This window comes from Anarrhichthys ocellatus, unplaced genomic scaffold (genome assembly GCF_004355925.1).
Source record: "Anarrhichthys ocellatus isolate YVR2014 unplaced genomic scaffold, GSC_Weel_1.0 scaffold56, whole genome shotgun sequence".
NCBI classification, from domain to species: domain Eukaryota; kingdom Metazoa; phylum Chordata; class Actinopteri; order Perciformes; family Anarhichadidae; genus Anarrhichthys; species Anarrhichthys ocellatus.
In genome coordinates this window covers 468,038-493,632 of record NW_022280086.1, presented here as the reverse complement: position 1 = coordinate 493,632, position 25,595 = coordinate 468,038, and the positions used below count along the sequence as shown (strand labels likewise).

The 25,595-nt window shown below is 39.4% G+C and overlaps 1 protein-coding gene across 3 annotated transcripts in view; it reads right to left on the bottom strand.

The window, feature by feature from the left end:
- Positions 1 to 12,433: 12,433 nt before the first annotated feature.
- Positions 12,434 to 25,595, bottom strand: part of LOC116396518 (TANK-binding kinase 1-binding protein 1-like) — a 35,421-nt gene continuing 22,259 nt past the window's right edge. For 2 of the 3 annotated variants that reach the window (XM_031871156.1, XM_031871157.1), the window contains exons 7-13: positions 22,772 to 22,839; positions 22,580 to 22,686; positions 18,498 to 18,688; positions 18,114 to 18,392; positions 16,542 to 16,622; positions 16,229 to 16,456; positions 12,434 to 13,525 (exon numbers count right to left, since the gene is read on the bottom strand). In XM_031871156.1, the coding sequence (XP_031727016.1) occupies positions 13,397 to 13,525; positions 16,229 to 16,456; positions 16,542 to 16,622; positions 18,114 to 18,392; positions 18,498 to 18,688; positions 22,580 to 22,686; positions 22,772 to 22,839 (1,083 nt within the window). In that variant the 3' untranslated portion in view covers positions 12,434 to 13,396. The remainder of the gene's footprint in view (positions 13,526 to 16,228; positions 16,457 to 16,541; positions 16,623 to 18,113; positions 18,393 to 18,497; positions 18,689 to 22,579; positions 22,687 to 22,771; positions 22,840 to 25,595) is intronic. The other variant, XM_031871158.1, reaches the window with a different exon arrangement.

Sequence of the window (25,595 nt, the reverse complement as noted above, 5' to 3'; positions counted from 1 at the left end):
CTGCACTCTAAAGTTTATTTGGAGACATCTGTTGTGCGATTTATATCATTATGTAGAGTCCAGTACGATGGAGAATATTGATTACAGATTCTGTTCTTTCACTATTTTAAGTGACTTTAATAAATTATCTGTAATTCCAATTTCTGACAGCTCGGCCAAATCCCAATGTTCCCCCTTACGGACTCACGGACTTTGAGGCGCGCTCCTGCGAAGTCCGTGAGGGTTTAGGGATGTCCCCCTGTCAAATCATCAAGCGTTTGAGTCTCTCGCAGACATTTTGAGCCCTTTGTGAACCCTTTCCGTAAGTCAGCATGGTGACTTACGGAAATCAGAAGACATTTATTTATTTATTCATCAAGTATTTGATTTTGTCATTGAAGCTGTTTTGACAAAAAACAGTAAATAGATTATATGAAGTTACCTCTCATCTTGTGAGGAAAGAGCCTGAAGACATTCAAATCAGGGAGTACAAAGTATAAAATAAATACCCACAATTATACATCTTATTTTTTGTCGTTTTCATGGTAACTTGATATGTTGCAGCAAAGTGCTGTCCCATTCCTATTCACACCATCTCAAGCCCTCACAGTCTCTCACACTCAACCACTCACCAGGTGACGTCAGTAAGTCCTTGAGGGTTCAGGGTTTGAGGGTTTAGGGGGGACATTGGGATTTGGCCTTAATTGTCGTTTCCTTGCTCCTCGATCCTCGCTTGAACCGGAAGTTGTTTCTGCGCTGCAATATTGACGGCCGACCCAAAGCTCTAATGTAGCTCTGAGGAGCAAGGATCAAGGATGGAGGAGCCATGAGTGAGGAACAACGAGAACAGACTTCCAGGAAGTCTTTTAACGGCCGACACGCCCCCTCATTGTTCATCAGTCATGTGATTGGACGCTGCAGCCGATCGGACTGACTGACTGGAGTTTAACGTCAGAGTGAAGACAGATCACAGAATAAACTCAAGCTTTATATTTGATTAGTTTTCTGATTCAACATCTGGTTTAAATAAATGTTCATTGTAGTCTGAACAACAAAAGGACCACAAACAACTTTCTTCATTTGTTAGAAAGATTTGTGTTTTCATGATCTGATATTTCCCTCAATAACTTTAATTATGAAAACAATTAAAGTCAGAGAGAGCTGGAGAGACTAAACACTTTTTACATCATTCCTGAGTGTTTGATGAGTTTTATCAACAATAATCATATTCTGGGTTATTTAATAATGACGCCACAGTCACAATTTCAAAACGTAGGGACGCAAATAATGTAATCCAGCTGTGATCAGCTGATCCAGCTGTGATCAGCTGATCCTCCGTCATCAGTAACAGACGTCGCTTCACGTCACGCAACTGAGGAAAGGACGTCTCATGTATCTTAAACCATATTAGGCTCGTTCGACATAAGCCAGGCGTGCACAGAATCGATCGGCGCACAATGCATGCTGGGTAGATTTGCGTCCGACTTGCTCTGACGTCATGAAAACGTGCGTAACGTTGATCTCACGTGAGCGAGGCGGCCGCAGAATTTAGAGCCAGGCGCTGCAGTTGCTCTCCAATGACTGCGTGACCCCAGGGCATGATGGGAAACTTCTTGCTTCTTGATCAAAGAGCTGATTGGCTCTTAGATTTTCTTTAGCGGAAAAGGTGGGCGATCGTGGCTCACTGGGTTAAGAGAGTGGTCTGGTGACCACCCGACCATCCTGGTTAACAGGATAAATATAGTATAAAAAATGTAAATCCTAATTTTCTGTCTAATTGTAATACTTAACGCTAGCTTGTTGGCTATTAGTCTCATTTTGTGCAATAACAATAATAATATATAAGGTTATCTATTTAGCATCTGTAAATAAAGATATTTATTGAGAAAGCCTACATCCTACTTGATATCAACATTTTTTCAGTCAGAGCACTGGAATGTGTCCATCGATTAATGATTGTGAAGCATCACAAACGCATTCATTAATTAACGCCTACAATTATTTTATCGCGCGTTAATGCATTTTTTAAATTTATTATAATTTATTTATTTTTTTTTTTTAATTGAAAGACAAGAGACAATACATATACATAACAACAAGAGGATGACAAGAACAGTGGGATAAAAGCCAGCAAATATCCTATAGTCAGTAATTTTAGTGCACCTATATGCTGAAATTCACGGTAAACGCATTTAAACGGAACAGATCGGGAGCGAGCGAAGGACTTTGAAAGTTAGCGGAAAGATTAACGTGAGACAACATCCGGTTTCTTCAGACGAACATCCGGTTTTCAGAATAAGATGCCAACAAAGTATGAATTATATTCACATTAAGTATATAACATGCTACCTGCATCTCGTGAACCAAATGTTATTGCCCTTTTGTTCATATAGCAGTACTTTTAAAATAAAAGTGTGCAATACACTAAATTTGAATTCATTATTGAACTTTGCCGTAACAATGCGATTAATTGCAAAAAATCTATGTGATTAATCGCGATTAAATATTTTAATCGTTGCCCAGCACTATTAAATATATGAAAAGACATCCAAACTTAAAGACCAGCAATTTTGGGGTTAACGAAGGACGGCCCTGCACTCCACTTAGCCACAGTCGCCCAAGATCAAGTCTAGACTATGGCTGTTTGACATATTGGTCTAAAACCTTGTTGGGAAAACTGGATGTAATACAAGTGTCAAGAATATATAGTGGGGTCTTTAAAACAACATCTGTGCCGGCATTGCAGGTAGAAATGGGGGAAATGCCATTGGAATTGAGAAGAATACAGATAATGATGACATATTGGGTCAGTTTACAAGGACATAACAACCATCCAACAATAAGTGCAATTGAGCCATGCTGGGAACATGACAAAAAGGCCAACAAAGAGCTTTGGTTGGGTTGGTAAGAAGAAGGCTAGGAGTTATTCTCCAGCTGTGGTCCAGCTGTTCCTCTTTGGTTACTGCCACAGCCTGAAATTGACCTTGGCCTCCTTGAACTGATGAGAGATGAACATGGGGGAAACTGTAAGATCTTCAAGTCATACATCAGTTACCACAATTAAATACAGATTTATGGATCTAAAGACCCTAAAACTGGTAGAACAGCAGCAGCAGCAGTAATCCCAGAATTCCATTTGGAGTGTGGGAAGAGACTCAGTGATGATTTATTTGTGTTTGCATGTGAGATGGTGGCCATATAGTTATTGCGTTACAGTGGGTAGAGGACGTCAGGCCAGAGAGAGTGGTGATTGCATCAGACTCATGTGCAGTGCTAATGAGTTTGACATTTTGCCACTCCAGAAGCAGAGAGGATTTACTGTTTGAAATACTACAATCATTTTTAAGAATCCATCAAATGCGGATAGCGATTCATTTAGTGTGGGTCCATGTTGGAGTCGATGGCAATGAGAAGGCGAATAAAACAACAAAAAGGGCTTTGAATAGTGGGAAAAATAACGTTAATGTAAATATAAGTAAGTCAGAAGCTAAAGTGGTGATTAAGGGACAAATCAAAAAGACATGTCAGAACGAATGTAATAAAGGGAGTAAAGGAAGATATCTGTTTAAAAATAAACCATTGGTTGGGAGTGCAGGATCTAGTGGACAAACTAGAAAAGAGGAGATGATTATGACAAGACTAAGGAATGGCCATACTGGTCTGAACAGTTCCCTCTATGTTATTAGAAAGCATAATAATGGAAAGTGTAAATCTTGTGGAGAAGAAGAAACCGTGGACCATGTTTTATTGTCCTGTCAGAGGTAAGAGTCAGCGAGAGAAGTTTTGAAAAAAGGTCTAAGAGAGATTGGAGAGGAAAGCTTCAGTGACAAATGATGGAATCTTTTTCTGGAATATTTAGAGTCAACAACACTAATGAATAGAATTTGAGAAAGAAATGTATTATTATTAATTTTTTCTATTTTATTATTTTATTTTTTCTAAATGTATATATATATATTTGTATATATATATATATATATATTTATATACATATCTTTATTTATTCACACACATATGTATATGTATGTGTGTGTATATATCAGTGGCAGGCCGTGCATTTTATACCTGGGCCTTCACTGCTGTCCTGCAGCTGAAATACCACCTTATAACCACATTATGGCACCACAGATATTATTCATTTTAAAGGCTGTAACTATGCACATCTTCGTATTAAGAACGGTACGAGTCATTTGAATAATGCTACAGCATTTTGAAAAGGCAAAAATCTAAATTCAGGAAATTATAATATCCTCAGGTGGTCTGGCTGTGGGATCCACCATCATTCCTTAATGAGAAGCCGCGAACCAAAGAGATTATTATAGAATTTAACTTTCAGAACGTACTGCTCTGCAATGTCTTTCCTCGTCTCAGTCTTCTCTGTCATGGTGCATCTCACTCAGTCAGAATGACCATATTTGATTGGCTGAGCTGCATCACGTGATGTGATCAGCCTCTGCTGGCTGTTAAATTTCGTTTCACGATAGTCACGTGCTTGCCCACTGACCAATCACAGCACACTCTGAAACTCGCGGCAAAGCTACACACTAGCTGTGTCTCAATTCAGGGGCTGCATCCTTCGGAGGACCCAGCCTTCGCGGTCTAGTGGGCCGCGTGGTCTACGAAATGAGACGGCCTACGCCACAGAGGACTTCCTGTTTGCGTCAACAGCTGTTCCCGCCCCGCCCCCTCTTGCTGCTCCCATCCCTAAAATCCCTGCTCAACAGGATTATAAATATATATATATATACATATTTATAGTATATATATATATATATATATATACACATATAAATACATTAAACTAAAACCTATTCAGTATATATACTGGAAAGGTTTTAGTTTAGTGCTTTAATCAGTTTTTTATCATATATTCAACAATTAATTCATAGATCTTTTTCATAACATTGTTTTTCTATATTAATAATCAGTTAATTAAATCAGTTATAGTTATTGTAATTAAATTCATTTATCAATAACTTTATTTCATTTCACTCACACATACATATATATTTACATGTACATATATATATATAGCAATCCTAAAGCAGAGGAAATCAATCAAGACAGTTAACATTAACACATCCGAAGGATCTACTGGTTGTGTTATTAGTGAAGGCTTTGTATAGGATGAGAGCTAATGTAACTGTAACCTTAAGTACAGGATGGTGAAATGGAGATATTACAAATGGACTAATGTCTTAATTCAAAGCTGTGGTTGCTGAATGTTTGTCCATTGTTCTCTCCTCAGCTCCTGGCTCTCTGTAACAAAACATGAACAGAATCAGCAAAATACTCAAATTCAGTGTATTCGTGTAGTTAATCTCAACGTTTGAAACGTTACCAGACTTAAAGTGATATTTCAGGTTCACAACCTGTCTACCTGAGCTCATGTTGGTCCGTTTATGGACATGATATAAAGTATAAATCATCTGTAAAATCATCACAAACTCAGTAAGATATTATTCAACCTCTGAGGTTTGAAAGTGAAGTTTTTAAAAGTTAATTTACAAGGCTTAACTACGGTCGGATGCAGGCAGCCAAGCTGCCGGTAATAGCGCACCGGCACGCAATGCATCTTGGGATATGCTGGGCCGCGAAGCATATATCAGATGTGTCCTCCAAATCTCCGACGAGAAGGCTGCATTCGTCGGCTGCATTGAAGGACTCTTCAACAAAAATGCGAAATCGGACAGCACTAGTTGCAGCGCTGTGACGCAACCGGTCTACGAATGCAGCCTCCGCAGGATGCAGACCCTGAATTGAGACACAGCTCGTGACACTGAGTGGCACGTAATGCTGACGTCATTATAGGCCGGCGCGCAGGCTCTGATACGTCAAAGAATACGCCCGACATGTCAAACTAAAGATCTGATTGGTTGAACACTATGACAATCAATAATATCGTCCCCATTCACTTTAACCCAGTAAAGTGTGTAAAGCATCAGATTATAATGAAACCGTCATGAAACTGTGAAATCAACTGTCCTGAGCCAGTTACTATGTTACTTGAAACTATGTTTACTTTAAAAAAATCCACTTTTGGCCTCTTCCAGGCCTGAAACATCTTTTAAGAGCATAAAAGGCTGAGAATGTACCTTAAACCAGTAAAGGTGTGTAAGCATCCGGTTATAGTGAAAACATTATGAAACAGTGAAATCAACTGTCCTGAGCCAGTTTTTTGAAGAAAATCTTTGAAACTATGTTTACTTCCACAAAATCCACTTTTGGCCTCTTCCAGGCCTGAAACGTCTTTTAAGAGCATAAAAGGCTGAGAGTGTACCTTAAACCAGTGAAGGTGCGTAAGCATCAGGTTGCAATGAAAACATCATGAAACAGTGAAATCAACTGTCCTGAGTTTGAAGGGAGGTTGAACAGCTGGTCCTCTGGTGTGGTCGGAACAACCTGGAGCTTAAAAGGCTCAAAACTGTGGAGATGACAGTGGACTTCAGGAGGAGCCCCCCAACACTACCCCCCCTCACCATACTCAACAACACTGTGTCCGCTGTGGACACCTTCAAGTTTCTGCCATCCACAATCTCCCAGGACCTGAAGTGGGCTCCCAACATCAACACCATCAGGAAAAAGGCCCAGCAGAGGTTGTACTTCCTGCACCAGCTCAGGAAGTTCAACCTGCCTCAGGAACTCCTGATCCTGTTTTACTTAGCCATCATCCAGTCTGTTCTCTGTTTCTCTATCACTGTGTGGTTTAGATCGGCCACCAAACAGGACAGAAACAGACTGCAACAGATTGTCAGGTCTGCAGAGAGGATCATTGGTTCTAGCCTGGCGTCCATCCTGGACTTGTACACCTCCAGAGTCAGGAAACAGGGTGGAAAGATCACTGGAGACCCCTCACACCCTGGACACAAGCTGTTCCAACTCCTCCCCTCTGGTAGGCACTACAGGGCTCTGTACGCCAAAACCACCAGACACAGGAACAGCTTCTTTCCACTGGCCGTCACTCTGATGAACAATAAATAAGTTATACTACACTATTACCACCACTTGCACTATCACATCAATTCATGCCATTGTCTATAGGTTTATGTTCACATGTGAGTGTGTGTGTGTGTGTGTATATATATATATATATATATATGTGTATATATATATGTGTATATATATGTGTATATATATGTGTATATATATGTGTGTATATATGTATATGTGTATATATGTATATGTGTATATGTGTATATATGTATATGTATATGTATACATATACATATGTAGGTTTATGTTCACATGTGAGTGTGTGTGTGTGTGTGTGTATATATATGTATATATATATATGTATATGTATATATGTGTATATGTATATATATGTATATATATAATATATATATATATATATGTATATACATATATACATATATACATAATACAGTGTACAGTATTGTGAATCTGTGAACATATTTTAAGTCTTTATGAGAAAAAAATATGTATTTTCTTCATCTGAAAATAATTATACCATTAATATCTTAAACTTGTACTACATCATTTTGAAAAGTGCACAGCTCCCATCCAATGAATTCTGTTCAGTCCCTGAAAAGACCAGTGATGTCACTCGGGGTGCACAGTTAGACGACATCAGTCAATGACACATAACACCGGTTAGTTTTGAATTAAAGTTACCTTTTTATTTTTTCTTATTCCTGATCATTTACAGCACAAAACCCCATCCACAGCTCTGACATATATTCATTATTCGAAAAGCATTCGCTCCGCTCTCTCGCCAATGTAAACAGGGAAGTTAACAGTGAGGTATCCATGACAACAGTGGGTGGAACGGACAAAGAGCCCCCCCCCTCCTCCCCTCCTGCTGGCTGCCTTCACATCTTCATTTAACATGGCTAAAATCAAGTGCAAAATCAGTTTGTCGGAAGAAATCTTGGTGAAGCTTATAAACACAACTACAATCCACATTAAAATATGTAATAACTGCCAAAAATATTATAGAAAAGTCAATCTTGTCCCACAACACACTAAAAAAGTAAAGTAGTAATAGTAGTGGTAGGCTGATACATGAAGGAATTCTTGTGATATTTCATTCACTGCAATCCTCTCTGCGGCCTTGAAAGCAACCAGCACCGCCAGCACAGGACGTCATGACGATCTAATACTTTCATTTATTTTTTGGTTGGAACAAGTGACAAATTCTGTGAAGTATTATAATACAATTTATTTGCCATTCCTTCAAATTGTATAACCTCAAACAATGCATTTTTATTTTTTTTTATGTGGTTTGCATTTTTTCAGCAATGGCTGTTTAATGTATTTACATTACGTAGAAGTAATTTCAATTGTTAATGGCGGGGTCCGCCATTACTGTACTGGATTCTAATTGCCTTCATGTGTGCAAGGTGCAGTGTTGAGGCAGTATACACAGCACTTAAACTAACGGAGCTAACCACTAGCTCTTAAACATACCCCCCCCCAAGATTCTTCACTTTCCAAAAAGCTTTCCAGAGAGGTTAAAGTGTCAAAAGATTCAAACATTTTGGAGAAATGGCTTCTCATTTTATTGCCCTAACCTAGTTATTTGTAATGTAAGTACCTTGTAGCACTTCAATAAGCGGGATATTGTCCATACATGTTACTATGTACACCAGCGCACTTCACAATGTGTGAAGTTGTGATCTGTGCCAAACAAGTGACACGCGTCCTGGGCAGACTTGTCCTGCAGGCTATGGGAACAGCGTCCCATTCCAGGTGTGTTTGTCTTTGCAGATGTTGTTATCCCTTGTTACTTCACCACAACACTGAGGCATTCAAACAAGTGCAGAGCATCTGATTTTAAAGGGGACAAATTGTGATCATTTTTAGGTTATACTTGTATTTTGTAACATGTTAACATTCTTTAATGCAAAAAAAAAAAATAAAAATAAAATACTGTTGATTTTTTCAGACAGACATACTGACATACTGTCTGTCTGAATATATCTGTATTCTAACTCTGTCTGAAATGCTCCGTTTTAGCGCCTGTCTCTTTAAGAAAAAAAAGAAGAAAAGTATATTCTAATGAGCCTGCATGTGACGTAGAAAGGGGAAGCAAATCTGATTGGCTTGTTTTCTGATCTAGACAGCGCACACAAAAAACTGACTGGGTTGTCTTATATCACAGTTTGTGGGTTGGCTCCATATACCCAAATGTATGTGCACAAGCACTAATATGTCCCCTTTAATGGGCCAGTGTGTAGGATTTAGTGGCATAGCGGTGGGGATGCAGATTCAGTACTGTGGCCAACGTGAAAACGCAAATGGCTCTCTCTAGAGCCAGTATTTGGTGTGTCCGTTCTGGGCTACTGTAGAAAAATATATAGATATCCATATATCGATGTAAGGTGCTCTTCAAAGGTAACGGAAACACAACAATTCTTATTATCAGATGATTATACGCCAAAGAAAGCATACTTAATATTATTGTATTCCATTTCTGCCAAAAAGATCCTATGCTACAAACTGTTCCTTTAAGTAATACGTTTTTGTTTTTGAAGGCGAGTGTGTGGTTTGATTGACACAACTGTGTTAAGATTGCAATCTAAAATCAGTTAAATCGATAATCTCCAACATTTCTGCCTCCATCTCAACACATTAGGGGTGATAGGAAAAAAAATCATAATGAGCTTGTTGTAACAAGCATGTTAGAATGCTGATGTTAGCATTTAGCTCTGTCTCAGTACAGCCTCAATGTTATGGCTGTAGACTCGAGTCTGATTTAAATGCTGCCTTTGAGTGTCGTGAGAAACACAAATGCAATTCCATAACAATCTCCGTTTTAATGAGGTGGAGGCAAAAAATCTTAAAACAAATTAAATCAACTATGGAACCACTTGCTACCGTTTATATTCTGAAGCTTTTATCCCAAATACATGGTCGTCATCAGCAGATCAAGTTAGCGAAATCCATCCTTTATATCGCACAATGTTGAAATAACGTGATATGGTTGAAAGCTCTGGAAAAAGCTTGAAAATAAACCTTTGGTTTGAACTTCTGGAGTAAACTCTGCTCTCCCACAGCTTTCTATTGGCTTCATGGAAGACGTGCCTCTGGCTCGATTTACCAACAGCCAGTGTGTGTGTGTTACGTGTGCTTGAGCAAGGCAGCGACCACTTGACCCGCTGCTCATTATTCTGTGCATCCATCCGAACAAGTGCCAAATGTATAAAATCCCTTCCGTCCCAGGAGCTGTGGAGTTATTGTGAAGATTATTTTTGCTCGATTAATATTAGATTCTCTCGCTTTTTTTGCTGAATACGTGTGGCTTTCATCCTCGAAATCTGTTTCAGTCAGTTAAATATCTGCCCAGAGTTGCTCAAGATGAGTCCAGGTGTTTTCAGCACAGCAGCCCAGCTGATGCAGGAAGTGATGAGTAATGACAAGTGGGATGTTGTTTAACTGTCTTTTTTGTTAGTGCCATGGGAAACCTGTGGAGCAATATCAAATACATAAACTCCTGAGTGTGGAATGTTTCAGCAGGTGTGAAATGTAACGTAACACTGGATTTTAAAACACGTTATGTCTTATGTTGAGAACAGGCGTTTTTTGAAGTCAATTTCTCATGAATACAAAAAAGTAATAATTGTAACTACCTACCTCTAATCATGCAATAAAATGTCATAAATATACTTAGTTTTTCATAATTATGGCTGAGTAGCTTATTTTTGTGATTTATTATGAGATATGCCATACATTGAGTTATGTTAAAAAAACTCATGAATATTTATTTGACAATGAGACTCAACTATGAGAAATGTTCCCATAATAATGAAAATACATCAGAATTATGAGATAGATTAGATATAGGTCAGAGTTCTCTAATTATGTATAAAGTATACCATTTCTTTGTATGTCATAATTGCTGCCATAAATATGGTATGCTTAGTGATTACTATGAGATACTACATCACATCTGATAATTATCAGATATCACAAAGATAAGTCATAAATTACATTAATAGTTCATTAAAGTTTCCCATAATCATGAGACGCTCTCTCATGGTTATGAATTCCGAAATTTATATAATTAGAAACTAAATCAGACTCATGAGATACCTCATAAATTCTAAGTCTACTTCTCCTAGAATTTAAAGTTACTAACTCATAATTATAAGAGTGAAATCATATAATTATGTGATACTATCATATAATTATTAACCAGAAAAGTCTTACATTTTCTCACAATTAGTAATCATAATTCTCATAATTATGAGAGAACGTCTCATAATTATGAGGGGTGAAAACAATTGCAAATGACAATGAAAGAAATCTTAACAATAAATGGATATGAGATACCTCAATTTACAAAATATTGCCATAATCACAAAATAATAAGTCATAATCATAAAATAAAAAGTTACAATTATGTGGAAAAGAAACTTCCTAATAAACCAGGTATATTGTTCTTTTTTTCCAACTCAAATGGTTTCCATAGATCTCTTTTCAAAATAAAGGTTGTGGTTAAACCAAGGCACTTTCATTACCACACCAAAATATATGGCAGTAGGTGCTTTTTTTGCTGTAGTTCTTATTTTTTCCTTAAAGCTACTATGAGGAATGTTCATTTTGTGTTCATTTTGGCAGCCCCTGTGGACCAAAGCAGTACTGTTTCCGAGCACCAGCGTCCCTTTTGGGAAACCTCTCATTTTACTGTACCATGGTATGACAGTCTGCCCCATGCAGTCCTCGTTCTGGTTCTCCCGTGCCTCCTTTCCCTCCCAGCCGGCCCAGCAATACGGCCTGTGCCTCCAGCAGCGTGGTATCGGTGTCGGCTCCCAGCGGACCGGCGATGTGAAGCTCTGCTCCTGGCCGGAGCCACGTCAGTGACTGTAAGGTCAAAGGTGGCAGTGAAGCCGGATCTGGGTCTACCCGCGGCGGGCTGGGGCCCGGAGTATGAGTGAAAGGAGTTTCTGGTGAACCTGCATGATTTTGCTGGAATCGGACCCACTGGCAGCAATGATGAGCGAAATAACTACATAAATAGCCAATTTAGTTCATATAGAGTCATCGCTTTTACACCTCCGGTTTTGCCGAGTGAAGCTGATGCGGAAGTGTCTTAAAATTTGCATTCTCTCTACTGACCAGGAGGGGGCGACTCCTCTGGTTGCAAAAAGAAGTCCGATTGTATAGAAGTCTATGAGAAAATGACTACTACTCACTTGATTTATTACTTCAGCAAATATTGTAAACATAAGTTTATGGTCTTAATCTCTAGTTTCAAGTCTTCTTCAATACAGCATGATGTAAATTATGGTCCATTTAGAGTCAAATGGACCATAAAGCAGGGTATGCTTTAGGGCGGGATTACTATGATTGACAGTTCGTTGCTGCTACCAGAGCCGTATACGGTGTCTCTACGTAACTCCTCACCATTCCAAATATGGTAACTTCTGTTCATTGGTTTGCGAAAAACAACATGGAGACGGCCGTAATCCAAGATGGTGACTAACTCGAGGCTTCAAAACGTCAGTCCACAAACCAGTGGGGGACGTCACGACGACTACGTCCACTTCTTATATACAGTTTATGGTTTTACATTGTGACTGTTTCATAATCAGTTTAAAGTTCCCCATAGTAACTATAAATTACCTCGTCGGAGCATCTCACACTCTTGAGTTTACATAGTTTGTTTTGGAAGTCCCTTATCTTGTAGGTTGGCTTCTTTCCTAACTTGTTAACACTGTATCCTTTCAACTATCCTTGTTGGATAGCCCATGTCATATTTGCTATTAGACCTCTTCTTGTAATCACATCCATACGAGTGTGTTACAAACTAAATTACTTCTGCATTACTTTTTTTAACCATTTTATCTCACAATAGTTTATTGCAGGTCCAGAAACCTTTTGAAAATAATCATTTTGATTCTCCACAAACCAACACGAGAGCAGTGACAGTCAGGTGCTCCTAACATTGCACATGTCGGATATTTTAGTGCACGTCTTCTGACGTCCATGACTGCTGTCAGACCAGCTTACGAGACGTTAAGCACTATTGTTTTCCCCACATCCGCTCTTATTTCAACACACAGGTCTATGTACAAATGAAGTTGGTATTTGAGTGAGTTTGGTTGTGACCATTTGATGTAGAATAGTTAATATGGGGCTTTTGTGAGAGATGTTAGGAAATGTACGTATGTCCTTGGTAAACATAGATAAAGAGAACTCTTGAGCCTGGAGAGTAGAAAAACAAACTTGTTCTGTAACTGAAGGTCGCTGGTTAGATGCCACGTCTGGATGGAAGGGCTCCTTGAGCAAGGCATGTATCCCCTGTACCAGGAGACTGTGGCTATAGTGAGCGAGTTCCAAAGAAAGAAGCATGCAGGCTCATTGAACCATTCCTGGATAAAACAATCAAGATGGGCCTGGTGTCCATCTCAGGTGACAATGGGTGTAAAATGCTTGATAAAAAGAAAAAAAGTCAGATCTTGCTGTTCTCCAAGTGGGAGTCGATGTGTTTGATGAGGGCGTCATCGGGGTAACCGGTTGGGAAGGTCAGCTGACACAGAGGACAACTCCGGACAGCACTTTCTTCTGACTCCATCCACAACTACAGACGGAGATAGACACAGGCGTCAAATTACTGAAACTTAAATGATGTGCAAAATCACAGAATCTAATTTAGTCTTCACCTAAATTACAGAAAAGCTCTGTATTCCATCAGAGGATGACAATTTGTTCAAAGTTGCTCAGAAATTATCTTTAAAAAAAGCATTATTTACCAGTTTGTTTTGTTCTTTAGCTTACGCTTGATAAAGCTAATGCCACGATGAAGCTATTCTAAAGCTAACGCTTGATAAAGCTAATGTCATGATGAAACTATTTTAAAGCTAATGCTTGATAAAAAAATAATGCCTCCGATAAAACTATTTAAAAACTGATAAGGCTAAGGGGGCGACTGTGGCTCAGTGATAGAGCGGGTCGGCGGTTTGATCCTCAGTAATCCTCTGCTAGTCCATGTCGATGTGTCCTTGGGCAACACACTTAACCCCAACTTTCTGCCGTCGGCTGTGCTGTGTGTATGAATGCGTGTGATTGGTTAGACAGTCCTGATGGGTCAGTGGGTGAATGATATCCAGTGTAAAAGCATTTTTGAGTGGTCGACTAGAAAAGCTCTATACAAGTACAGGTTCATTTACTATTTACCATCTTTAGATCAGTTATCTAGTGGATTTTGTGTTCTGGTGCTATTTAAGTTATTCATTTTTAGTGTTTTCCGTTTTTCTTTCGTACTCATCTCTTTCTTTGCAGAAAACGTCTTTTCCCGCCTGTCAGATTGTCTGCCCCGCCCTGATTGTTTTCACCTGTCCCTCATTATCACTCTCCTTTCCTTGTCTATTTAGTCTCTGTGCTCCCGTCTCCTTGTGCCAGTTCGTCATTGTTCTTTGACGGTTCCAGCCTTTGTTTTTGTTTATAGTGTGTAGTATTTTAGTATCAGTGTTTGGATTAACCTGTCAGCTACCTGCTGGACCTTTTGCTTTGGAATGCGAGTTCATTTCTACAATAAATCATTGAGCTTATCCTGCTGCCTCCTCTTAAATTCACCTGGGTTTGGCTCCAAAACCTTCAACTCCTGATTTGTTACAGCATGGCTGCATCCCAAATGTCCATTTATTTTTTTAAATTGTTGTAAAAGGGTACAAAAGAAGTCAAGGAATATGTTTTTCTATTTTTATAAAACGCTGGAAATAATAAAATGTGTATATAAATATATATATTTATCTGATTAATAATTGATTAATCAAAGTAATAATTAACAGATTAATCGATTATAAAAAAAGCTGGTATTTGCAGCCTTAATTTCACATTTAGCCTCTAAAGAGCCAGATGTTTTTCTTCAGGAGTTGGTGGAGACCAAACCAGAGGAAAATGGGGACTGAATTTTGGAGTTGAGCTCGATTTATATGGGTTATGGTTATAAGAGGTTGCGGCATAGTTATAAAGTCTGTTGCTGCTGATGTGACACAGAGATAGCAAGAACTGTAATTGGTCGGCTGGTTGATGGGGAAGGCATCATGCAGTACATTTTTAGAAATGCTTATTGATCCGACTCCTTCTAGGAAAAGATCTAACAAAAGCATTACACTCACCACGACTGTCGCTCATATTCTGGATATTCCTGTCGTAAGATTTCTTGGCGGTAATGAAGTTATTTTGTTTTGCTTTAACCAATCAGAAGTGTGATGCATCTGTCTCGCCCTCCATTTTTACAACATGTTTTTCAACATGGTCAAAGAAATGTGACAGTTTAAAAGTTAGTGTATTATTGACATGTAACAACTTGGACAGCTGCTTTATATCATCTACGCTTGTCGTTATTTTTTCTATTTTTGCAAAATGGGAATAGGATGTCTTCATTGTGAATCCTTCTAATCAAACTGATTGGTCGAATGTCGCTCTCCGACTTGGCCAGGTAAGATTTTGTTATGGTGACCCTCCTTAATTTCTGTACACACATGTAACAACTGCTGAACTATTTCATTGTCAAGATCATTGTCATCACATAAGAAATTGTAATTATTATTATTTTTTAAAGCAGAAGATAACCATTTATTAATAATTCCAAGTGAAAAAAAACAACTTGTTGACTGAATGAGCTGTGCCAGAACAGTGTTCTTAAATAGATAGAGTATGGTTACAAACTATTACAAAGTAAATAGCTATAAAGCCTAGTATAGAAAAGTTTTGCCAAACAGATATAATTACAATCAATAGATAGAGATTTATTTTTATTGAACGCAATTGCAGTCACGTTTCATGCAGAGTGGCCTTTTAAGTACACTGAAACTGTATTTTGCATCAACATTAACTATGGACAACATGTGTTTATTGTTTTTGTGTATTACTTTGTTGTGTTGCAGCCTAGAGACAAAGTAAAAGTCCAGTCATGAACAAAATGGATTAAAGATGTGAGGCTGTGTTTTAGTTGTTAAAATACATTACATACATGTTGATATTATGTAAGTGTAAGTTTGTAGTGATTGGTCTGCTCTGATTGGCCAAAAAGTCCCATTATTGCAGCTTTAAAAAATCAAAAATCAAAACTTATTTAGCTTATTATTTTAGGTGCTATGATGTTCTAAATATACAGGACTCAACTTTTAAAAGTGGTTGCCACTCTGGCAACCAGGCATCAGCTTTTGGTTGCTGAAACTGACAATGGAGTGAATTGTTTTTTGCTCGTCTCCCCGCAAGGTCTGCAGTGATTCTATTAGTTTCTTCTATACAATCCTCATAATTGTTTTCTACTCACGTTGATGGAGGGCCACGACTGAGCGTGCTCGGTGGTCATGTAGGGAGGCAGATGGCAGGAGAGAGGGGCAGGACCCTCGGGGGACGAGAAGGAGGGATGGTGGGGCTGTTTCCTAGGAGACGAGAATGAGCGGTGCAGAGGTGGTTCCCTAGGCAACGACGAGCCAATCCCAATTGCGCCAAGCGTCCGAGGCGGGCTGGCTGCCGGCGACAGATATGTACATACATCCTGTATATTTACATGAAAAAAAATGAATAAACCCAGCTTTAAAAGTCACAAGTAGTGCCACGCACATCGTTATTGTCATCATCACCTCTTCATCATCAGAGGACTGCGGTGGTGTCACCAGTGGGGCGGGCTCAGGCGGGTTCTCAAGACGACGGAAGTGATGTACCTGAATGAGAGGAGGGGCGTGAGCATTACTACTGTAGTTTACAGGACTGTAGAACAGTGTATGACATGTTGCACACGTAGTGTGTCTGCGGTGTGGTCTGCACACGTAGGGTCAAGCTACATGCAACCAGGCAACATCCGGTTCTGAAGAGTAAAGCCAATGTGGAACTATCTTAAAACTTGCATTCTCTCTACTGACAAGCAGGGGGCGACTCTTCTGATTGCAAAAAGAAGCCTGGTTGTATAGAAGTCTATGAGAAAATGACTCTACTTCTCACTTGATTTATTACCTCAGTAAACATTGTAAACATGGGTTTATGGTCTCAATCTCTAGTTTCAAGTCTTCTTCAATGATGATGACATGATGATCATTTCGTAAATTATGGTCCATTTAGAGTCAAATAGACCATAAAGCAGGGTATGCCGCTACCAGAGCTGTATACGGCGTCTCTACGTCACTCCTCTGCATTCCAAATATGGTAACTTCTGTTCATTGGTTGCGAAAAAAACATGATGACGGCCGTAATCCAAGATGGCTTCATAACAGCAGTCCACATACCAATGGGTGACGTCACGATAACTACGTTCACTTCTTATGTACAGTCTATGCATGCATCACTATATGGCCTCAGCTGTGTCAGCAACAGGTGTACACAGCTAAAAACGTTTTAAGGATGCTCCGGTCCAGTTTTACACATCCGTTGCAGAAACTGCATCGAAATTTTGGTTTGGTATCCTGACAACTCCTGAAAAGATCGATTACAGATAATAGTTTTTGTTACCTTTTTTCCGATGCTTTTGTGTCTAAGTGACTAATGGGGACACTAATTTATTTGTTTGTTGTGTTGGGGAGCAGAAAAGCATAGCTTGGTGTTTTCTAAAAGGATTGTCATGTCATGGATGAAGATTTAGCTGATTTCCATAATGTGGTGCAGCATGAGATTTCAGAACCAACGCAGAATAGTAAACGCACCAGATCTAGTGAAAGCTAAAGTCAAAGGTCTTACTAATTTAATAATAGGAGCCTGTCAGTGGCAAAAACAAGCACTTTTAAGTGGACATACTGTACATTGAAGGTTACATTGCAGCCTGTTTATGCCGGCTGCAGCGTTCGCCCTTTAATTTTCAGAAAATCTCACAATAATAATGGTTATCATAGCTTCCGGCTATGACAGACATTAGTCTGACAGAGTGTCATTTTGGTGATTGTTTAAAGGAAATATGCTTTTCAACCCTGCCGGTGGGTTTTGGGGTTCATATCATTGACTGTAAAGCTCAAAGCTCACAATCTCTTTTGGTATTTTTTATTTATCCACAGTCCTAACACGCTGATGTGCTTATGAATATGGGAAGTTAATTTATAGTTAAAGATGAAGTGAATTTTCACAACATGCTCATTCTTTTTTTTTTTTGGATTGGTTGAAGACTAGGTTGAATTTCAGTCTTCTGCAGCCCCAAAAGTTGACTTGATAAAAGTAAAGCTCAGTCTCACCTCAGAAGCCCGAGGGAAGCCCAGGTCCAGAGCACAGTGATGTGGACTGCTGCTCAGACTGCTGCCCCCACCCCTCTCTGCTCCCCCACCACCTCCTCCTCCTCCAGCCCCGTGAGCCGAGGCCGGTCTGACCAGGCCCACCAAGGAGGTGCGGAGCTGAGCTTTGTTTTGGCCGTAACCCTGCTTCTCCCCCAGGAGGGGCCTGGGCTTTGGGAGGGTGGACACTGGATCCCTCATCAGCCACGCTGAGGGCCTGTGGATGCCGGACGGGTCGGACACCTGGGGAAAAAGGAGGTTGAAAGGTCAAAGGACTTGTCTGCAGTAAATGTGCAGTTTCACTGTAAGATGACAAAAATGTTGAGGCATCTAAAAACTCCGCCTCACCTCTGAGTAACTACGGCGACCCTGGAACTTCGCTCGTAGGCGGCTACAGGTTGGCTGATGGGTGTAGGAGGCGGGGCCGCCGCTGGGGGAGAGAGGAGGGGAGGGGGTGGGGAGGAGACTGTCGGGGGAGAGCGAGGGCCGCCGGGGGGAGGTGGGGGATAGATGCTGAGGAGCAGTGGTCTGACGAGAGACTGAGGGAGGAAGAGAGAACGAGAGATCATCGTAAAAGGATTGTAACCTGAAAACATTTTTTGCATTTTGCTTGGTGTAGATTTTTTTTTTTTAACCTAGCTTTGTTTTTTTAACACTCAATGGCTGGAGGAGAAACGGATTTGTGAGTTGGGATTTAACCGTGAGATTAAACTCTTTGTCAACAAAGAAAGGAGGCTGGAGTTTGTCTTTAAGTGAACAGCATTTGATAAGTCAACTGTTTTTTTGTTTTTTTTACATCTAATATCTGAATGGCCCGTGCCCTCGAGTGTGTAGCAGAATGCATGTTGCTGCTGTTGTTTTCATGTTGCTTAACAGGAACACGTGCAGTGCCTCAGCTGTTTTTTGTTTTTGTTTTTTTTGTTCCGGGTTCAGAGGTCACAGCCCGTTGTCTCCTACGTGAGCGCAGAAAACATTATATTTCCTACAATTTAAGCTTCTGCATTTTCCAAATTCACTAGTATTATTCAAAGGTATTCTTCGGTTCGTAAGCCTCGTACCGAACAGTTTAATACGAATACGTGTGTTCAGCTGCAGGACAGCAGTGAAGGCCCAGGTATAAAATGCATGGCCCGCCACTGCGCTTTAGCAACTGTAAGGTTGATGAAAATACATGAGTTACTGTGTGTAACTCGGCCACACCTCTGTATCATGGCCGCTGATATTAAGATGACTAGCAGAGGCTAAGTATTATGACTGGCTGTGGTTGTAGGTTTAATTAGACTATGCATGGTGGGCTTTAGGTGGGCAATGCTGTTGCTGTGGTTGCAGCTGTGGCTGTCGCCATGTTACAGAGGCTGTGACACACGGTGTGTACACACTTACTATGGTTGTTACATTTTGGTCAAACTGCGAAGTGGTAAACTAAACTCACTGCCAGGTGAAGTCACGATGACAACATTTTCTACTCCATCTTGATTTCACCGTCGCACTGACTACCCCACATCGCATTTCCTCACCTGGTTATAGCACAAGCATACCCCTCCGTCCCCTACAATTAACACTAGCTCCCCCTGGCGGCTTGGTGGGTCTCCTACTCCACTCCCCGACTCATGAATTTTCCTGTCAGAACCACCAACAGCACTCGAAAACAGCACTCTACTGAAACCACTCTCTTGAGGGTTTCGAATGATATTTTAATGTCTTCTGATGCAGGTGACTGCTCTGTGTTAGTACTTCTCGACCTCAGTTCTGCATTCGACACTGTAGATCATAACATCTTGATTAAGAGGCTACGTGATTGGGTGGTTATATCTGGCATAGCGTTGGACTTATTTTCACCCTACCTCGCTGACAGAAATTTTATCGTCTCTGTGGGAGACTTTGTGTCTGTTACCTCTCCACTGTCTTGTGGTGTACCGCAGGGCTCGGTTCTGGGGCCTCTGTTATTTTCCCTATATTTTTTACCTTTGGGACAGATTATAAAAAGTTATAATGTTGCATATCATTTATATGCAACTCCGTCTTTCCTTCAAACCCAGTGAGGCTTTCAGGTTATCAAGGCTCAATGCTATTAGGAACTGGACGGCAAAAAAATAGTTTACAACTATCCAATAGTAACCAATCCATGTCGTTTGACCCCCATGTTAAGCAGCTGTCTAGATCTTGTTTTTTCCACCCAAGAAATATTAGTAAACTGAGATCTGTAGCATCAACAGCTGAACTAGAGATGATCATACACACCTTAATTGCTTCTCGCATTGATTACTGTAAAGAACTTTTCTCCTCACTCAGTGCATCTGCTCTAAACCGTTTGCAGGCAATCCAGAATGCTGCCGCCAAATTACTCACTAGGACAAATAGAAGGTCTCACATCACCCCCATACTCGGATCTCTTCAATGGCTCCCTGTAGCATATGGGATCCACTTTAAAATGCTCACTCTCCCTTACAGAGCACTACAAGGCCAGACTCCTACATATGTGGCTGAACTACTTTGCCCTCATTTTCTCAGGTCTAACTTGTTAAATTTGTCTGTCCGTCCCACGCACTCTCCTCTATAGCCCGAGCGAGCCCTATTTGGGGAACAAGTACCGGTACCGAAGTTCCGAATGGACTTTTCATCAAGAAATATGAAAAATGGTCCAGACATGTAAAATATCGAAGAAAAAAAAAGGTCCGGGCAAAATCATCATGCAAGCCATTTTACACAATTATACACAAACTAATACAATACACTAGAAGATTTATCACAATATCAGTATTTATCTCAAAAAAATCCGCCAACTATGCATCCGAAATTCATCTTTCATCACAAAGCCGGCAGCGAAAATGGCGGAAGGATACATGATTTCGCACGAGGGCTCGATACGGTGTCGACCCAGCGTGTACAAATAGACCTCCGACAAAGCATTCAAAAGTCACAGGACAAACCCCAAGAAACCACACACTGCTCTCGAGAAAAAAAATTGAAAATCTGCATACCTTTTTGTGATTTTCGTCCCGAAAAAAACAGTTAATCAATTGAAAGTTGCTGCAGCGCTGTAGTGCATTTCCTGGTTTGTCTGCCTGCATTGAAATGAACGTGCTGTGACCTGGCATGCGAAAATGGCCCGCATTTTTCGCCTGGACCAATCTATTTTTCGCATGGGGGTCAAGCCCACCTTATCAAGATTTTTACTGACTAATGTCCTTCAGCTTTCAAAATAACACCCCTGACGGCTTTCAATGGACTATTCCGGACCTAACAACGTGTCATATAATTAAATCCACCAATCACAGGCCTTACAAATCCCACATACACACTGAGTCAGAGCAGTTTTTTTTCATATTGGGGACATATGACTTCTGGAAATAACTGAACATGGCTGAAAATTATTGCAGACTGCTTTATTACGATGTATTGAACACTCTTAGTGATAAAGCAAGTGAATATATAGTTAATATGTAGTTATATAGTATATAAAATTAGAATAGAGCAGTGCAAAATCTGGTTCCAAAAATGAAAATTTGGCTTGAAATTCTGTACTCAGACCTCATTTATGCTGGCCTGCTTAGTAAAATTAGCTTGGACAGACCACAAACCTGTTGTGCTATGACTGTGGAGTATTTTTAGGCTTCAATCTGCATTATTTAAAAAAAATAAGTTCAATAAAAGTGCTTTTTTTTCAGGCGAACCAGGAACTTTTCAATTTGAGCTGTGTGCCATCTTCATTCACTATTAACCAGTAACATATACACAATATTTACACATCTGTACAAGTCTCTCACAAGTTTTACCTGTATTATACCATCAGAATTATTAAAATTGACCTTGTAGTTTCAGATCTACAGTCTAAAAGGTATGGGTATGCAATTTTCGAGCAGAGGCCTAAAAATAGGACTAGGGCTATATTAACCTTTGGTTACCTTGGTGACCAAGCTATGGAATGCTCTGCCTGAACCCCTACGGATTGCTGATTATGTGAATTTGTTTAAAAATCAGCTCAAGACACACCTGTTTAGACTTGCGTTTGGGTAGAATTCATGGTCTAGGTCGGCTTTTTATTAATGTTTTTATTGTGTATTTTATTGTTTATTGTACCTTTTTCTTCAATACGTTTCATGTTTTAAAAACTGTTTTTGTAAATTAGTGGCCCTTGTTCCTGCCGTAGCTGAAACGATAAGTATATAGAATAAATATAAGTATACTTATACGTATAAGAATATAGAACTTTTTTTTTTACAATGAGGCTCATTTGCATCGAGATGGACCGATCTTTGCGCAAAACGTCTGCATATTACCTCATTTAAATACGTGCAGATAGTGGCGACAAGTTAAAAGTTAATTTCTTTGAGAATTACACCATTTCCATTTTGTCTCGTTTATGCAGGTTTAGCGGCCACAAAATCGGCACAATCCGTTTGTTGAATACATGCAATAGAAAGTCCTACCGGACTCCTGTGAGACTTGTCGCAGAAGGTCACTCTGTTTAACCGCCAGGTTACGAATGTGGCCCAGCTCCTCCGTTAGCTCAGTGTAGGCTAATGCTAGGTTCACCCTGCAACGCAAAGAGAGTGACTGAATAAATAAATAAATACATAGAAATGACAAATACTATAGACTGCTTTCAGAATAAGACTCACTGCTCGTCCCCGGCTTTCTTTATCCACTCTACGTCACAGTGCTCACAGTGTTGGGACAGGTCCTGTGACTGACAGAGACACAAAGATGTGGTTAGAGCAGCAGCACTTGTTTGTCTAAGACATTTCTATTGATTTGTTGTTCTACATGTGATCTATATACTCCACCACTACATGTATTTTTACTTATTGATTTTATCTATGTACAGCCCCAAACCATCCTTCAAACTCTGCTCATGCTTAAGTTGTATGGAAAGCCGAAAGTGACATTAAACGCCTCTATTTTTTCACGATTTATGTTTAAGAACGCTACTTTTGATTTTTTGGTTGTAAACGCCACAAAAAAACATTTTTAATATAAGTCGTGTGGAAATAGAGGCGCTTAATGTCTCTTTCGGCTTTCCATAAAGTTGGAGGTTGGAGCTACAGAAGAAAGTCTTTCGGGCACAAACTGGACATTCAGCATGTTTTAGCCAACTGACCAGCAAGCAACATATCAATCTACATGACATCTGAAAACATATGGTTTGAAAATGGTCTGTATCCATGTAAAAAAGTGTTAAAACGTGTTGTAAATGTATCTATGTATTAGAGCTCCAACATTCAACTAAAAGTACTATGTCAAAGTAGCCTACTACTTCCATGGTCAATAATGAACTTTCATTCTCAACATACACTTTTAGATTTGCACCCAATGGTATCTTTTTATGTAACGACATTTGGAGAGATATGGAACTTGGGGAAATGTAAAATCATGTGCAACATGTAATTTAATGCAACTTTGAGCAGTGACTATTATAACAACTCTTCTTGGTGCTGTACTGAAAGCAGCTCTGACAAACTGATGTGAAGCATTGTGTTGATGAGCCATGGTGTAGTTATATTAAACCCTGAAAGGACAAAGCTGGTCATATTTTGTAATTTTCTTTTTTCTTTAGCAACAAATTGAAGATAATAAGATGGCTTTGTTGTTTTAACTGGCTTTCAGGGCTTCTGCAGTTTGCTGGAATTTAGCCTATTCCTGCCATGCTGTTAAAAAGTTGGCTTTTAAAAAAATATAATATAAAAATATATATATATATATATATATATTAGGGCTGGGCAAGTTAACGCGTTATTATCGCGTTAACGCATTAATTAATTAACGCCGTAAAATTTTTTATGGTGCATTAACGCAGTTTTTCTTTTTTATTATTAAGCAGATGTAGTAGGTTGGAAATGCTACATGTTAGTTTTTATTAAAACAGACCCCTCCACAATTTCTTTGTTAATAATTGAACTATTCTAACACTCTTCAGACTTTATATCGAGATAATACACGATCACGTCAGTAGATGGCGCTTTGGTGCTGCTGTGGATCCATTAGAGAGAACGTAGCTACAGGCTCCGCTCATGCGCAGCTCAGAATAAAACTAGCTCTGACCTGAGCATGACGCTAACGTTGGTCCTCTCTCTGTATTAATCCACAGGTATGCAAAACGTGTTTTCTGTCCGTAACTTGAGTTATGATCGAATGTAAATACAGTTAAATGTTTTGTAATGTTGTAACATGATTGGAGATGTGTGATAAATGTAGTTAGCTATATTTTGTAGCTAGTTGTTCTGACGATGGTTGTAATGCTACCTAGCTAGTTCTGTCCGTGAACTTCAGTGTTACACCGTAGCTGTTAAATGTTAGTAGAACTGGATGTGGAATATATTTGAATTCATGTCAATTTGTTGTGTAAATTGTGAAATGTTATGATCTGCAATGCAGCTCAGAATAAAACTAGCTCTGGCCTGAGCATGACGCTAACGTTAGTCCTCTCTCTGTATTAATCCACAGTTAGATCAGTTGGCTACACAGTGCTTCCTAGCCTGTGTAACCTTTGCTGCCGGTCCAGATTTCCCCTTGGTCTGGTGCCGGTAACACAGACATTTTTAACACAAGAACCGGGCAGCGAGCAGTGAACAGCTGTGTTTGTGTGGCGTCTCTTCCTTCTCTTCCTGCTGCTGCTGCCCCCCTCCGGGTGACACGTCTCGTTACAGGATCAAACGTGACAATATTAAAATACATATTGTCGTGTTTTTAAATAAACATAAGCACGTGAGAACAAACTCCTCTTAACTGCAACTCTTTATTAGCATAACTTCCACGTTCACGTTACTGCCACGGTACAGACTCCCTCCAGGTTCCCATCCTTCACCTACATTCCCCTGGGTCCTAAGTCCCTCCATGTACAGCTTCTTATCACCCTCTATGTACCAATGTACATTTATAACAAATACCACACATATTACGGTAATCAGCGTGGCATATGTCTGACCAAAATACCAAAAAAAAGCAAAAATTCATTTAAATTCTTTTTTTTTTAGTTTTTAAAGTTTTTTTGTTTGGAATATGTATAATAAGCATATCATTTAGTTATCGCTACTGAGAATTCAACAAACATGACGTAGATAGGTTTGCAGTTTTCAAGGTGTATATTTCAAATTGCATCTATTACACACATGAAGATAAAGTTGTGAACACTGGCTGAATATCTATTATCAGAATCATAACTGTATTTTAACTGCTACTGTGTAAAGGGAATACTGCTGTTAAAAATAAAATTATTTGTTTAAAGTGTTTGCAAACCAAATGTTATTGCACTTTTGTTCATATAGCAGTACTTTTTAAATAAAAGTGCACAATACACTACTTTTGAATTCATTATTGAATTTTGCGCATAATAATGCGATTAATCGCAGTAAATCATGCGATTAATCGCGATTAAAAATTTAAAATGTTGCCCAGCACTAATATATACGTATATAACTAATGACTGTAAATGTAGATTGTATGGAG